Source organism: Oryza glaberrima, chromosome 5, assembly GCF_000147395.1.
Source record: "Oryza glaberrima chromosome 5, OglaRS2, whole genome shotgun sequence".
In the NCBI taxonomy this organism is placed as follows: Eukaryota; Viridiplantae; Streptophyta; class Magnoliopsida; order Poales; family Poaceae; genus Oryza; species Oryza glaberrima.
In genome coordinates this window covers 24502094-24517642 of record NC_068330.1, presented here as the reverse complement: position 1 = coordinate 24517642, position 15549 = coordinate 24502094, and the positions used below count along the sequence as shown (strand labels likewise).

The 15549-nt window shown below is 41.2% G+C and overlaps 1 protein-coding gene across 1 annotated transcript; it reads left to right on the top strand.

Annotated features, from left to right (window-relative positions):
- Positions 1 to 13005: 13005 nt before the first annotated feature.
- On the top strand, positions 13006 to 15153 carry LOC127772872 (gibberellin 2-beta-dioxygenase 3-like). The gene is made up of 2 exons (XM_052298857.1): positions 13006 to 13895; positions 14397 to 15153. Exons 1-2 carry the CDS (start codon positions 13116 to 13118, stop codon positions 14676 to 14678), a joined length of 1062 nt encoding a protein of 353 aa, XP_052154817.1. The 5' UTR covers positions 13006 to 13115; the 3' UTR covers positions 14679 to 15153.
- Positions 15154 to 15549: the final 396 nt, after the last annotated feature.

Here is a 15549-nt window from a genome sequence, read left to right as displayed (position 1 = left end):
AGTTAAGTTAGACCTAACATTCAGATATGACATGCTATGCACTTGCTTTCCCAGTAGCAGTTGGACAGTTGATAAACAAATGTGCATAAACTGATTAAGCGCAAACCACTTGGCTAATGGCCAACGCGATCTGATGCGCTTATCAAACATGAATTTTAATAATGCTTTATTTGCATACGGTTTCTGGTCGTGGCGCCGCACATGATCGAAGATAAAGTGGAAATTAATAACTAATGATGGCAGACAATTTTTGGTGTGTCACTTACGCACATATTTTCTGTACACATCTTGGTTGCCGACGACGACGGTCAAAAGTGTTTTGTTTTGGTGTATACGTCCATCGTTTTCAGTTCTAGCAGGGCCCGGCGAAAATTTTTCCTTTCAACGGTTCATAACTTCATATTTGCTGATCACTTGTGCCATTATACCACCAATATATACTCCTGTTATTGATTGGTACAAATATTATCCATGTAATATTTGTTTTCGCCAAAAGAATCCATGTAACTTTTTTTAACAAATAAATTATATTATATCTGTTGTAAATATAAGCATTTCTACGCGATTTCCAAATGCATCTTAACATCCTTATACTTCCGGATGCATTTTAAACACACACATAATTACATATATTTCAAAACTGAGTGAGTATACAACTGTTAGTATTTTCTATAAACAACTTTTTACTTATTTTTGCAGTTGGTTATTACTAGCCACTAGATATGCCTGGTACTGTAATAGCTATAGGTACGGAACAATAGGTTTACATGTATGTTTCTCGACCATCTAAAAATTTTGTGAGTTTGGTAAAAACTATCTAATATGATTTTTAAATACTATTTTATATCCATTTTTTTTTAGTTTTGTAATGCTTAATTTCATCTGTGCCCTTAAATAATTCTAACAGATTTTCAGCTATTTAACCATTTCACACAAAGATCATTGTGTTTGAAAAGATGCACTTGATAGTGTAATGGCAACTGGTATGTGGTTTCAATCCCGAGTTCCGATGTTCAATCCACACACTCACAACTTCTTCATAAAAAGTGTGTTTGGAGGCACGTGTCTCACACCAAATCTTGTTTTTTTTTCGAAATGATAGAGGAGACTGATCCAGTCCCTTAAGTTTTGCTTGATGATTAGTTTTGCTTAAGACTGGTTCAGCCTTAAGACTGCTTTTAAAACCTGTCATGTGGCATAATATATATTATAGAAACCATATTATTACTACTCAACCATAGAGACCAACATATAGCAGATAAAGGTAAATCGGATATTTCACATAGATTTTGTATGGGAAGATAATATGGCATATCCCCACGATGATTTGGATATATAGGCCCATGGATAATATTGGACCAGATGATAAATTTTAATGATTCGTTAATATTAGACCAAATGATATACCAAATTGTCTATAGAGAGAAATTTTGTAGACCGTATTGGCCGCTATTTCTCCCACTTGTTAATGGGTCTGTTCAGTTCAGCTAGATGGTGGTTGTACAGCTGCAATGCTGCAGCTGTTTTAGTACAAATTTGCTTGGTAGGTCCTCTTGGTGTGGCTACAACGTTGCCACTACTAGCTCTTTCGAACACAGCCAATATTAGGCTGAATATATCAAGAATATTGTCTGAGTTCTTCTCGTATTATTTTTGAAAAATAAAAAATGGCAAGATCAGCTATGCCTTATTGACGTGTAAAGTTCGAAAGAAAAGATCAGATCTACCTTTTACTTAAGCGGGGTGCAGAAGTGGCATTGATCTTTTCAGTTTCGTGATTTATCTTGGGTTAGACCCTAGGCTGTTGTACGATTTTGTGGGAATGGTGACTGGACGCTGAAGTGATAAATAAATATAAAATGCATTTTCTTCGGTTTTCAAGTGAGTTGCTTGCCCTCTTTTGGCTAGTGGGATTAGCGTCACTTAAATAATTATAAGTATCCTAACTGGAACTTTTCTGAATAAAATCTAGTTAGTACGATCTCTGATAGACAAAATTATAGTTACAAAATGACATTTTGTTTACTCGGTGCTTAGTCATGGAATGATGACCACCTTAGGCATTAATTTGTTAGAGAGAAGGCATTCATACAGGAGAACAATCCGGTGCATGTCTACTCGTCTTGAAATTAAGGCCAAACAAAAAAAAATTAAGATAGTAGTGAAATAATCTCTATCAGTAAAATCCAGGTATGAAATTATACCTTTTTTCATATTAATAAATTTTACACTGTGGGGGCCTTCCCATACAGAGATTTTGGCAAAAAAGAAAAAGAAGTCTTCCGTTCCATTATATTTGTCATCACTGATGGTTACAGTTGCAACTTTGATCACTAATAATTTTTTTAATGGTTAGGTTGTGATGAACAAAAATTTAATACTCATATCTAGTATGTAATATACTTCAATAATATGACATCTATTTAAGTAATATAGTATAACATTTGACTATTCGTATTCGTCTTATTCAAGTGTAAATATTCAAAAAATAAAAGTCAGCTTAAAGTTTATTTAATGATAAAACAAGTCATAAAAAATAAAAAATACTAAAATATTTTTTTAAATAAAACAAATGGTCAAATATGATATCACAAGTTAATGATATCATCCACTAAAAACAGAGCGAGCAATACCTTATAATAACAGTAAAAAGAGAAAGAAGATTTTAGAACACAAATACACATTCGCTTAGATGCTATTTAGATTTGTGCTATATTGAAAAGAGGAATATGAACGTCTACATAATATTCGTGCTATTTAGTACATGTCCATGTCCATGTGTATATGAGCGATTGTGTCTATATCATGTTTCGCAAAATAAAAGAGGAATATAATATTTGGCCTTATTAAATTTGTGCCATATGTATTAATCTAAAAGCAAATCCGACAACAAGGGGTTTAGGTACACATGGACTTGTGTTATAAATTGACTTTTCTGTAAAAGTTACACAAATATATATGAAAAAGAAAACAGAACTCTCTTTTCATCTCAACAAAAATGAAAAAAAAAATCGAACCCCATTGTTAGCCTTCAAGCGAAAATTTAAATTTTCAAACTTAATTTTGATTTTAGAGTTGATGTATGAGAAAGTTTTTATCGTAGTTTATTTTCCAGCATATGATTTCGTATATAACAAGTTTTATTTATATTTTTTTTACTAAATAAGTTGTTTCGCTTATAATAAATATAAGCCAAATGATGAGGTGGGAATTCAGTCTTATTCAGACAAGCAAATGAACACACACTCTCAATCTTCAGGATCTTTGCAAATACGCGCGCGATGGTGGGCATATATATATAACTGTGCATACATGTACAGTATACACTACAAGTAAAACATGCATGAAGGAAAAAAAAACAGCTATAGGAATTGGTACAGACATATTTGTTGATGTATCGTCAGTAGACACTGCAGGCAACACACAGTCACACAGATGATCGTCGATCATATCCCTACTCAGTGATGCTGAGGGTCTGGACCGCCGGGGCTCCGCCTCTTAGACTCACCAATGGCGGCGCCGCCGTCGTCCAGCGTCGTCTCCTCTCGCATTAACTTCCTGAAACGCCCCCTCGCCGCCACCGTAGGCTCCCTCCCTTCCCATTGCCGTCCGGCCTCTGCCGTCACCGCGGAGTACGAGAGAATCAGCAGGATTATGCACATCAGCGTCGTCACACCAGCAACCAGCACGCTAACCTTCGCCTTCGCCATGCCTAGGAAAAACCAAGAGCTCAATGCAACTAAACTGCTCCAACAATATCGATCGAACGTGCCAATGAAATGCTGTAGATGCAGTAGTGTGCAATGCTACGAAGATGGCAGGTTTATATATAGAGAGAAAGAGAGAGGCGTGAGACCAGTGGTTGGCTGCTGATAACTAAGCTAATGCTCTCAGGTCAAATCAGTTGTAATCTGTTCCTTTAATTTTCTCTGTTGTTACATGCATCGAACCATCATCCATCCAATCCAATCCACCGGCGGCGGCCGGCGATAAGATGGCCGGCAACTCGCCCACACAAAAGCCGGTTGGTCGCTAGGCAATCTCAGCTCTGTTCGGTTTGTTTATAAAGCTGTACACGTTGGGCGGCGCACGGTGATGACTGAGATGAGCAGCCAGGTTCAGAAATGGGGTTACACGTACGTACGTTAGATGGGGCATGGGATGCATGGGCGCGCACTGCCGGCCGCCTCCCCTGCTACGCTCGTGCTCCGGCGGAAAGCTTTTGCTTTGCGTCGTCACGCGGAGGTGGAGGTGGGTTCGGTGAGTGTCGGCTGGGTTGGACGACGAGTCTCGGGGCTAGCAGGAGCTCTTGATTTACGTTGGGCTGGGCGACTGAAAGGCCGGCTAATTAGGCCCCGCGAGAAAAGGGCTGGTTTTGAATGGGCTGAGAAAGAATGTTAGGCATCGCTTAGCCCATTGCGTAGGGATGGTCCAATACTGGTGTGACAGCCCGTTGCCGAGAAAAATGTATAAAAACACTCTGGTATAGAAGCTGGTAATGGTAAGGCTGTAACTAATCGAGAATTGAGATAAGTTATTAGTGTATAATTAATTTAGTATTAATTATTGTAAATTTAAAATTATATTTATTGTATTTTGTAAAAAAGTTTATATACACATTATTTTATAAATGCATAGTTTATCAGTTTGAGAAATATGCTATCGAGAAACAGGAAAATTATTAAAAACTTAGCCCAAAATGAAAAGGCCCTAAGCTCATTGTCTCGTCAATCCGTCGGCGTCCCCTGAAGAAACGGGGAACGTAATTTCGGTTTGAGCTGCACACTATCAAGAAAACAAAGGCTTCCAGAGTTTGCTGCTTTTTTAAAAGTAGTATAAAATATAAAGATCATTGCATCGACACCTCTGTACGTACTAAAATGTCGGAACCTAAATATCTCATCGATGGGCGATGGCAGCGGTTTCTCTGTCTCAATCTTAATTTGGTTTCGATTCAGAGCATATATCATCCATCGCTGATGATGGAATGTAAGGGCGAGGATACGATCGATGGATCAGTGGTATCTGCTGCGGTACGCGTGGCGTCGTGATCGGGTCGTCAGTGGCGCCCTCGACATGTAGCCCGCGTGGAGGCGCTCCATTGGGACACCCCAATCCAAGCAGCGTGCGGCGCACGTGAACAGAGCTAAGAAGAGTTCGAGATAGCGAAAGCGACGTACCTTCGCTCAGCTGCTGCATGCTGCTGCTCCATTATCCTACACTTCTCGGTCGCCGTGTATCGGTGTATGTACATGTAATTAACTAGGGGGCAGACATAGATGCTCGCCTGTATGCGACTGTGAGTGAGTGCATGCACCACAAACGTACGATCTCCCTGACGTTGTACCGGTGGAAGCTTCTTAGATTAATCGACTTCTGGATGTTGGATCCCCCAATAGCTTCGTCGTTTTGCTCTTCAGCTTATCTTTTTTTTTTCACAATCACGCAAAAAAAATGTACACCAATGTCGTAGAGAGAAGAATTTTCTTTTTATACACAATGCAATTCAGTCAGACCGGCTTATGTCAGAGAAAGAAAAAAAAGTAAAACAAAATTGTTATCCTGGTTTATTTTTAGTATTGGTTTTTAAATCGTAAATATATTTATACAAGAGTTTTACATATAAAATATCTTACGGTTTATAATCATATCAGACGGTAGGCGAAACGATGGCTGGTGCAGTGGCCGCCGCGCCGATGGATGGAGACATATGTGCGTCGTGGTGGGATGTAATTATACCGAGGGCGATGTTGTGTATAGAAGCGGTGGATGGCCGCATCAGTGGAAGCACTAGTAGCTATGGTAGCTAGCGCTAGAGGCAGCAAGCTTAGCTGCCGGCCGCCGGCCAGGCACGATGGACATGCGTGACACACCGTCCGGGGCGCCTGGTACATTATCCGATCTCTACGACTCCTCTCCTCGCCGAGTGATCACCATCGTCGCTACTGGTGCGATGGAACACACCACCAACCGGACTACCCCTGCTCCCTACTTCCCCATCCAAAGAGAGCTCGATCTGAGTGCATGTAACTACAGTACACGTGCGTGTTTGCTCGCTCCATCGATTAGTGCCTTCCCATCAGATTCAGAAAGGGGGTGAAAAACGGTCGGAAACGATCGGAATCGGTAGCATTTCTTCAAAAACGATCTTCGATCGGTCGGTAATTGACCACATTAATATGATGTAGAAAGAATTGTGAAAAAACAACATTTAAAAATAGTCAAAAATAGTATGGTCGAAAACGATACCCTTACATAGAAACAGCGCTCGATCGATCAGGAATTTCCGTGGCCATTTTCACCCTCATTCAGTGCATCTTTTTGTTCACGGATTATTGCACACGCATGTGAAACTTTTGAGACGGAAATGATAGGCGACCATGCGTAGTAGCGACTCGATCGGTGGGGTGGTGGCCATGCCGATCGACCTGCGCGCCGCCGACGTACGTACGTACGCCACGCGTGGGGGACCAAGGCGATCACGGCCGCGGGGAAGAGAGGGAAGAGAGTAGCGTGCGCGCGCGACGTGCTGTGCCTCGCGCGTTCGATGGGTTCGAGGAGTGCATGTGTTTCGAGGTGTTTCGCCACGTAACGTACGGGAGGGAGAGATGATGCGCGTACGACGCGCTGTGCGCGCGGCGCGCGCGGGGGGGAGGGCGCTGTCACGGGACGCGCCTCTCTGGACGACGTGTGCATGCACTGCACTACCAACTGGTTTTGGAGACAGAATTACGGCCGGCCTCCCAATCGGCTGGTTGATCGATACCCTCATCTTGATCCGTCCCTGTTTGGCGCCGCTACTGACGCCAACTCAACGGGGCTAGCTAGCTCAATGATACTGATGATTGGAACAACTTGGAGTCTAAGCCGATATATGTTCTGTTCTGATCTGTGGGGATTATGCTAGTAGTGTGCATCATTCGGCGAACGCTGTTTAGTGTTTACAACTGCGCGGCTGCTGGTCCCTGGCTTATCCCTTGTGAACGTACGTTACCCGTATTCGTCCAAGTGTGTCCAATCCACACTATCCGACTTGACGAAGAATTCATTCTCGCCAACAGAGACATACATTTCTTAGGGCGTACGTTTCTTCAGCTTGGTATTTCTGTTTTCAGATAATGTTATCGATTTCTATTAGCTGACTTTTTTTAATTGTTAAACGGTGTGTTTCATTCCAAATCAAATAAATTCATTTTTAAGTTTGTAATAACCAATACTCAAATAAACATATGTTAATCATGTTTCTTTTTTTATGCACCTAATCATCCATTTTAAAGCACTTTAAAACGCGCCTTAGTTGATGGTGTATCCACACAATCAATGCATGTATCCTAGCGTGTCTAAAAGTTGGGAGATTTACATATAAGTAAGTGTTATTTGCTCTTTTGAGAGGTTCTTCCACTTCCATTTCTACGACTCATCTGTGTTTATCAGCTGCCCCCGGCCAAACTGACAAAGGGGACCGCACATTTCCCGCTAGAGGAGTTCATCCTCCGACACAATTAACTTTGCGTATCATGATTTTGTCTGTACAAAATTAAGAACGTTAACTTCTGTACATATACTTGAGTTTTCTAGCTCTAGCTAACTTGATGTAACTTTGGTCTGTGCTGAGAGTTTCGTGCACGGTACACCAAGTTTCTCGGTGGCCTGCAAAAAACTAGGAGGATGCATCGCCGGACCACCGGATCATTGTGTGCATCCCGCAGAGGCAGGTGCGTTTGTCATCGACGTTCATAGTATATGGCCATTCTGTGATGTGAAGTGCAACATGTGCTGCCAAACGAATCGCTACTACAAGTGGTTAGTTTCAATGTTGCATGGGGACAGTTTGTACCGAGCACGGCAGTAGATTGTAGCCAGTGGCGAACCCAGAACAAAAATTACCGGAGTTCCAATACATATTAATTATCTAATTATTGACTAATATATTAATTAATATAGTGTAATTTATATAGGATTTGAATAATCTACCCGGTGTCTTATGACACCGGATAGTATAGTGTAGGCACGCCCCCTGATTGTAGCTAGCTTGAGCGAGGACGCAATATAGGCCACGTCGTGTCATGTTCAGAAAATTAAAACGAGCAACACACACAAGCACACGTCGTTTTTAGCTTTCTGCGGTTCTCATTTGCTATTTGTCCGACTACTTTGGTTTGAGATATGATCAATTTGATGAAACCACATGGCTGTTCATCTGATCACTCTTCGATAAGGCTTGACAAGATAAGCCTCCTCTACCATATCGGCATCTATCCCGGGCCCAAATAAGGCACATTAATGGGTGAGGATAGAAGCACGTACTCCATCCTTCGATCATCATATATGTTTATGCACTAAAACTAAAGATAATTTAAATCACATTAATCAAGACATCATGTATATATTCTCTCACAATGTATTCATCGATTAAAACACCATAACAATTACACCTTAGTATATACACATTTTCTTATGCCGTATTAATTGTACTCTAATCAAATCCATGTCCATACAGTTATATTTTGATCAATTTAAGAAATTTTGAATTCCATTATATGTTGATCAATTTGGAAAGGAGGGAGTACCATTTTAGCAATTAAAGCAAGCTAGGTCATTACTGAGAAACATCCAGGGTCTTCCGGCTAGCTCCACAAGGTGGTGAGCTAGACAATCTGGTTTTCAGCCTCACATCTTCTAATTATTTGATATTAAATCATTCGCTAATATTCGCGTCTTTTTTGCAAGGTCACCAAAGCGATCTGTGGAAACATTTGTGAAGAGGTTTGTGGAGAAAGTAACACCATTTTAGGGCACGTTCCAACCGGATGATTGGATAAATTACAGGCAAAGGAACACGCTTATATATTTTTTTAAGATGATAAAAAATTTAGGTCTTTACTTCGATAGAAGATATAACAAATGCACTAATCATCTCAAATAATAACAAGGGTTAAAAAAACAACAAAATCCAGATGAAAAGACATTATTTAGAAAGCAATTGTTTGTCTAAATCTCCATCCATAAATAGTGGAAATTTTATGACCATCCTCTTTAGATTTTGACATCCAAGTTGTATGTTTCCTTATCATCCTCATACTTGTGTAGCTGGACTTGGAATTAAATCTATATTCTCTATATAGTTGATGCCTACTAACTTCTAAAGCTCAATATGCAAGTGTACCATATTATCACCTACTAGCAATTATTATATAAAATATTTTAAATCACATGTAAGCGTGTATTTTAAATATAATGCAAACATGACATATTATTTACAATTTTGTTGTATTTTTAGAATACAATATGCAAAAAATGTCAAGTCATTATTTTTATATTATCTAAACATATACATCTATCATTTTTATAATGTATAGCATGCATTCGTTCACATATATGTACCGCAACAAAGCGGGGAGTATCAACTAGTTCAATAAATAAGCAAGAGCAATATCATGTCATGGTTTATTTTCATATTATCTAAACATATACATCTATCATTTTTATAATGTATAACATGCATTCATTCACATATATATACCGCAACAAAGCGGGGAGTATCAACTAGTTCAATAAATAAGCAAGAGCAATATCCTGTCATGGTTTAGAGGAACCATTTCTTGAGGCAGTAACACCATCGGACGCATTCTAATCTTTTAGAGAATGGTATTTTGTACCCAGCCTCTACATCTAACTGGATGTATACGGTTATTAAAATAGGGAACTTAGCCCCGTAAACAACCCAATCTAAAATTCGCTCATATGGAGATTTGAACTCAAGACCTTGTGATACAACTCAGGTCACTGCAGCACTAGGAGCATTCTAATTGGATGATTAAATAGATTATGGACAGATAAACTCATGTAAATGAATTAAATATCATAAATGCTCTGAAAAAAAATCATCTAATTAAAGTTGATATAAAAAGCTTCTGAAGAGATTGTACTTAAGAGAAGCATGGCGTAAATAATCGATATCTCCATTAACAGTTTAGAACATGCTCACCAGTCACCATAGGAGAGGACGGGGACAACAACAGGAAACAGGAAAACGGACTGATTAGGAGGCAACGACGTGTAATGAAAACTGTTTTATTGGATTTAAATGAGAATAATGTTGCCAGTGAAGGTAATAATGATTCAGAGAAAAAAAGATCAATTAACCTTTGCTAAATAGTGATTCGACTATGTAAAGTATAGTGACTGATATAGCAGCTGTCGTTATATATACACATTCCTGAATAGCAGCGAGAGGCAAGAATGGTCATTCCACATCATGCACGCAAGATAACAATGAGTTAGTTTCAAAGTTATTTCCTCAAATTTCAGGACTCCTTCAGAACCTAGGATTTGATGAAAATCTAGTCAAAATTCATAATTTAATAAAAAAAATAGTAGAATAATCGTGACACAATTATTTGCATGAGTGATCTAATATTTGTGTTAAACATAAACATGCTAATAGTAAAGACCACATCTACTAATATGTTCAACACAAAAGAAATAAGCACTAGATTAGGATAATACCTGAAACGACTATTGGCCGGAGCAATAGATCCGTTTCCAGTGTTTTGCTCAGTCGTCATGGGCAGTTGTTGGTGTAGTCAAACGTGAGCAGACTAGGAAGAACATGAGAACAAATTGATGCAGCCCCTTCCATCCAGAACAGCGGGAAGAAAAGGAGCAGATAGCAGTCACGCAGAGAAGCGCTCTCAGAACTCAGAACTTGATCGTCCGTTTACCTGTGCAGACCCTTAGGAGGATGGAGTTCAGAATGCTCGTATAGAAAACCCATACGCACAGGTCTTCCGAAATGGTAATAGCTTACCCATGCAATTACTTATGAGAACGGAGTTCCGGATGCTCGTACAGAAAACCCGTGCCCGTAGGTATTCTGAACTGGTAATCACTAATAGCAACGGGAAAACTTGATCGTCTATCTACCTGTGTATGTGCTCAGATGCGCGCAGTTCTTTCGAACCGGGAGGCTTAACTGTCCTCAAACGTTGCCAGTAGTGAACAGTCGCTATAAGTTCACCGCCATACTCTGCTTGTCAACATATGCATATAATTTACAACCCATTTTAATTGAGTACTAATATTTATTCTACTTAGCATTAATTACAAGTTTTTGGATTTACTAGAATTAAATGGACAAAGTCCAATTAATTCCAACAGGATTTCGGTAGAATGTGTAGTCCTATTCTCTGAGAATAATTCTAAGAATGCCTCCGTTCGAATGGAGGCATAAACGCAATACCGCTGCATATGCCCGCAAATCAGCTTGCGGAGGCTGTAGCACATTGGTTTTGTTGCGATGAAACGTCTGCGTTTGTTTGGATCTATCGTTTAAATTTTATAAGATCACGTCAGCAAGGCTAACCAAGTCTGGAATCTTGAAAGTAACCTTCGGCCATTCCAAGATCGAACCTTATTGTAGGATGACTTGGAAGCTTTTGTGCTGTGGATTTTAGCCCGTGGTATTTCACCATGGATTCGGTAAGGGTCGGTGCTAAACTAACTACTAATTAAATATGTTCGTATCCTTTGGATCAAGGGTCGAGGCGTCAAACATTCTTATCGAAAGATAAGCTGAATTCCAAACCATACGCATAAACTATTATCTAGGTAGCAGAGGAGCATATATAAACATATGCTTAGAAAAAAAACATGTGCGCCCTTGAATACAAAACGTGAGGATATGTTGCCCGGTGTCTACATCCCTAAATTGTATGGTCCAGAACCAGAAGTTAGCTGCATAATAATACCCCTTTCCTATCACAAATTCCAGGGCCGGAAAAGAACGAAAAATTAATAAAGGGAGAAACAAAATCATTGGTAAATACAGGGAACTTCTCAATTGTACTGTTTGTTAGCCTTTCTTTATACATGTAGAAGACTTAATTTGATACAGGAATATCTACGAACAATAGCACTGTAATCTGTACTCTCAAATAACATGCAAACAAAGTCACACATTGTTAATTAGGATTCCAAAAGATGGATGCATGCTAACTCATGCCATTCACTCGACCACAGATTAGAATGGACCAAGAAAGTAATAATCCATTCCATAGAACACAACACAATGACACGCAGAGTCCTAATCAGCGTGTGGTGGTCCAATGCTCCAAGCTACTGAGACTACGAGAGATGTGGTGGACTCCAGTGGTTGCCTTGCATACTTAGCTTGCCTTCCCTAGTCTAGACTCTAGACTAGTGATCATCGAGGTCGTAGTCTTGTAAACGATGGTTACTACTCATTCTGTTTCTTTCTTAGTACTCCCTCCGTCCTGGATTTTAATATTTTACTTGCACTGTTTAACTATTCGTCTTATTTTAAAAATTTTGAAATTATTATTTTTTTACTTACTTTATTATCCAAAGTAATTTAAGCACAACTTTTCGTTTTTTATATTTACATAATTTTTTAATAAGATGAATGGTCAAACGGTGTAAGTAAAATGTCAAAATCCCTTATGTTATATACAGAGGGAGTAGTAGTCAGTGTTGACTGCTAGTAGTGTTTTAACTTTGATCATTATTATCAACATGTAATTGATTTACAATACTTCCTCCGTTTCACAATATAAGTTATTCTAGCATTTCTCACATTTATATTAATGTTAATCTAGATTCATTGACATCAATATGAATGTGAGAAATGTTATAATGATTTATATTGTGAAACGGAGGGAGTAGAATAGATGAATATGATGTTTGCGTTTTTACCATACGACACATTTTAAAATACGGCATATATTTTTATAAACTTATTGCTAAAAATAAATAGTCAGCAGAAAAAAAATAAAACGTATTGTCTAATAAAGTATTGTGAAACGAACAGACTAATAGCATCTTAATTTACCTTTCACTGCATCTAATATGTCACTTTGAATGTTGCTACTCCGAGCTAGCTAGGTTCATTATGCTTTGCACTAAAGCAGCAAAGCATGCAATGTTAGTTCTGGCTGCCTATATATACGAGGCCATCTGACGAGCAGAACACAAGTGCAAACGTGCAGCAGCAGAGGCAGCAACACCTCCCCTGTTCTTGCTCTGTTTCCTCACTCTGTTGGTACACAACAAAAAGAAGAAGCTTAATTAGGTGGTTTTTGATCTGATCACGCGCCATGGTGGCGATCACGGCGCCGAGCTCCATCGAGCACATCCCGCTGGTGAGGTGCCCCAAGGGCGCCAATGCCGGGCCGCAAGCTGTCATCCCGTGCATCGACCTGTCGGCACCGGGCGCGGCGGCGGCGGTGGCCGACGCGTGCCGCACCCTGGGGTTCTTCAAGGCGACCAACCACGGCGTCCCCGCGGGGCTCGCCGACGCGTTGGAGTCGAGCGCCATGGCGTTCTTCGCGCTCCCGCACCAGGAGAAGCTCGACATGTCCGGCCCCGCCCGGCCCCTCGGCTACGGCAGCAAGAGCATCGGGTCGAACGGCGACGTGGGGTGGCTGGAGTACCTCCTCCTCTCGGCCGGCGCCGCCTCGTCCGGCGGCGCGGCGCTGCCGGCGGCGCTGAGGGCGGCGGTGGAGGCGTACACGGGGGCGGTGAGGGGGGTGGGGTGCAGGGTGATGGAGCTGATGGCGGAGGGGCTGGGGCTGGGGGCGTCGGAGGAGGGGAGGTGCGTGCTGCGGCGGATGGTGGTGGGGTGCGAGGGCAGCGACGAGATGCTGCGGGTGAACCACTACCCGCCGTGCCTCCTCCCGCCGGGCCGCGACCGGGACGAGTGCGGCGTGACGGGCTTCGGGGAGCACACGGACCCACAGATCATCTCCGTGCTCAGGTCCAACTGCACCGCGGGCCTCCAGATCCTCCTCCGCGGAGACTACTCCTCCCCTGCCCGCTGGGTCCCCGTGCCCCCCGACCCCGATTCCTTCTTCGTCAACGTCGGCGACTCCCTCCAAGTACGTACTACACTACCCACATCTTTACTGAGTTCTTAAAATCTACAATAGACAATAGTTCTCTGGTTTAAATAAGAACCGGGACTAAAAAAAATTTTCGGTTTAAAAAGCCCAAGATACTTTTCGATATTTAGTTCCATATTTCTTTACCGGTTTACAACCCGGAACTATAGAGGTTACGAACCGGGAGAAGATGTATTTTCCAGTAGTATTAGGGCTTATTCACTTTGCTACTATTTTCAACCTTACCAAGTTTTGGTATTACCAAATTTTGATAAGTTTACTAAAATTTTGGAAAGATTATCAAATTTTAGCAAGATTTCATATGTACTTACTAAAATTTGGTAACAAGCTAAATGTAGCTATTTTTTTATAACTTTGTAAAAAAAAGGTAAGGTTGAAAATGGTAGCAAAGTGAACAAACCCTTAGTTGAAATTATTATTGCTCTATGCCTTGTTTTTACTATCATGTTTATTATTAACGTATGTGTGTACGTGTAGGTGTTGACGAATGGGAGGTTCAGGAGCGTGAAGCACAGGGTGTTGGCGCCGGAGGGGGAGGAGTCGAGGCTGTCGGTGATCTACTTCGGCGGGCCAGCGGCGTCGCAGCGGATCGCGCCGCTGGAGCAGGTGATGCGGGAGGGGGAGCAGAGCCTGTACAGGGAGTTCACCTGGGGGGAGTACAAGAAGGCCGCCTACAAGACGCGCCTCGGCGACAACCGCCTCGGCCCCTACGAGCTGCAGCACGCCGCTGCCAACGATGAGGCCGCGACGAAGAAATAAATCGATCAACCCGACGACTGTGAACAACTGTGAAGTGTTACTGTACTAGTGTAGTTAGCTCCGTGGTACTGGTAGCTGTGAATATGATCGAGATCGATCGATCGATCTATCCTTGTGTTGTGTTACTTTTAACCCATTTCTGGTAACTAAAGGCCGCCGTTGCCTTGGCTTGCTTGGCCAGCCCAAAACTGGCACTGGCGAGCTGCCTCCTCCTGCATGCCTCTGCTGTGCAGTAGTGCAGCAGTACTCCTCTGTCCTGGGGTTTTCTGCAGCAGAGCAGTGGAGTGCAGTTCAGTGCAGCGTTGTGCATGTTGTGTAAAATAGCTTGCCGCATGCATATGTGATTTATGTGCTGCTCCTGTCGACGCTGCCGCCCCTTTTGTAGCATGGTTTTTACCGGCTGGGCGGTCGGCAGGTGCAGTAGTAGCTAATGATGCTTACTGCGCCATACGAGTGTACCTATCTGTGTGTGCTACCTCCGTCCCAAAATAAGTGCGCAGTCGTGGATATCTGTGCCCAACGTTTGACCGTTCGTCTTATTTAAAAAATTTATAAAATATTTAAAAATATTTAGTCACACATATAGGTACTATTTATATTTTATCATCTAATAGCAATAAAAATACTAATCATAAAAAAAATTCAAATAAGACGAACGGTCAAACGTTGAACGTGAATAGTGCAAAACTGTACTTATTTTGGGACGGAGGGAGTATAAGCAACTTAACCAAGAATGTGTAGTACTCCCTTCGTCCCACAATATAAGGGATTTTGAATTTTTGCTTATAACGTTTGACCACTCGTTTTATTTAATTTTTTTTGCAAATATAAAAAACAAAAAGTTGTGATTAAAGTACTGTAGATAATAAAG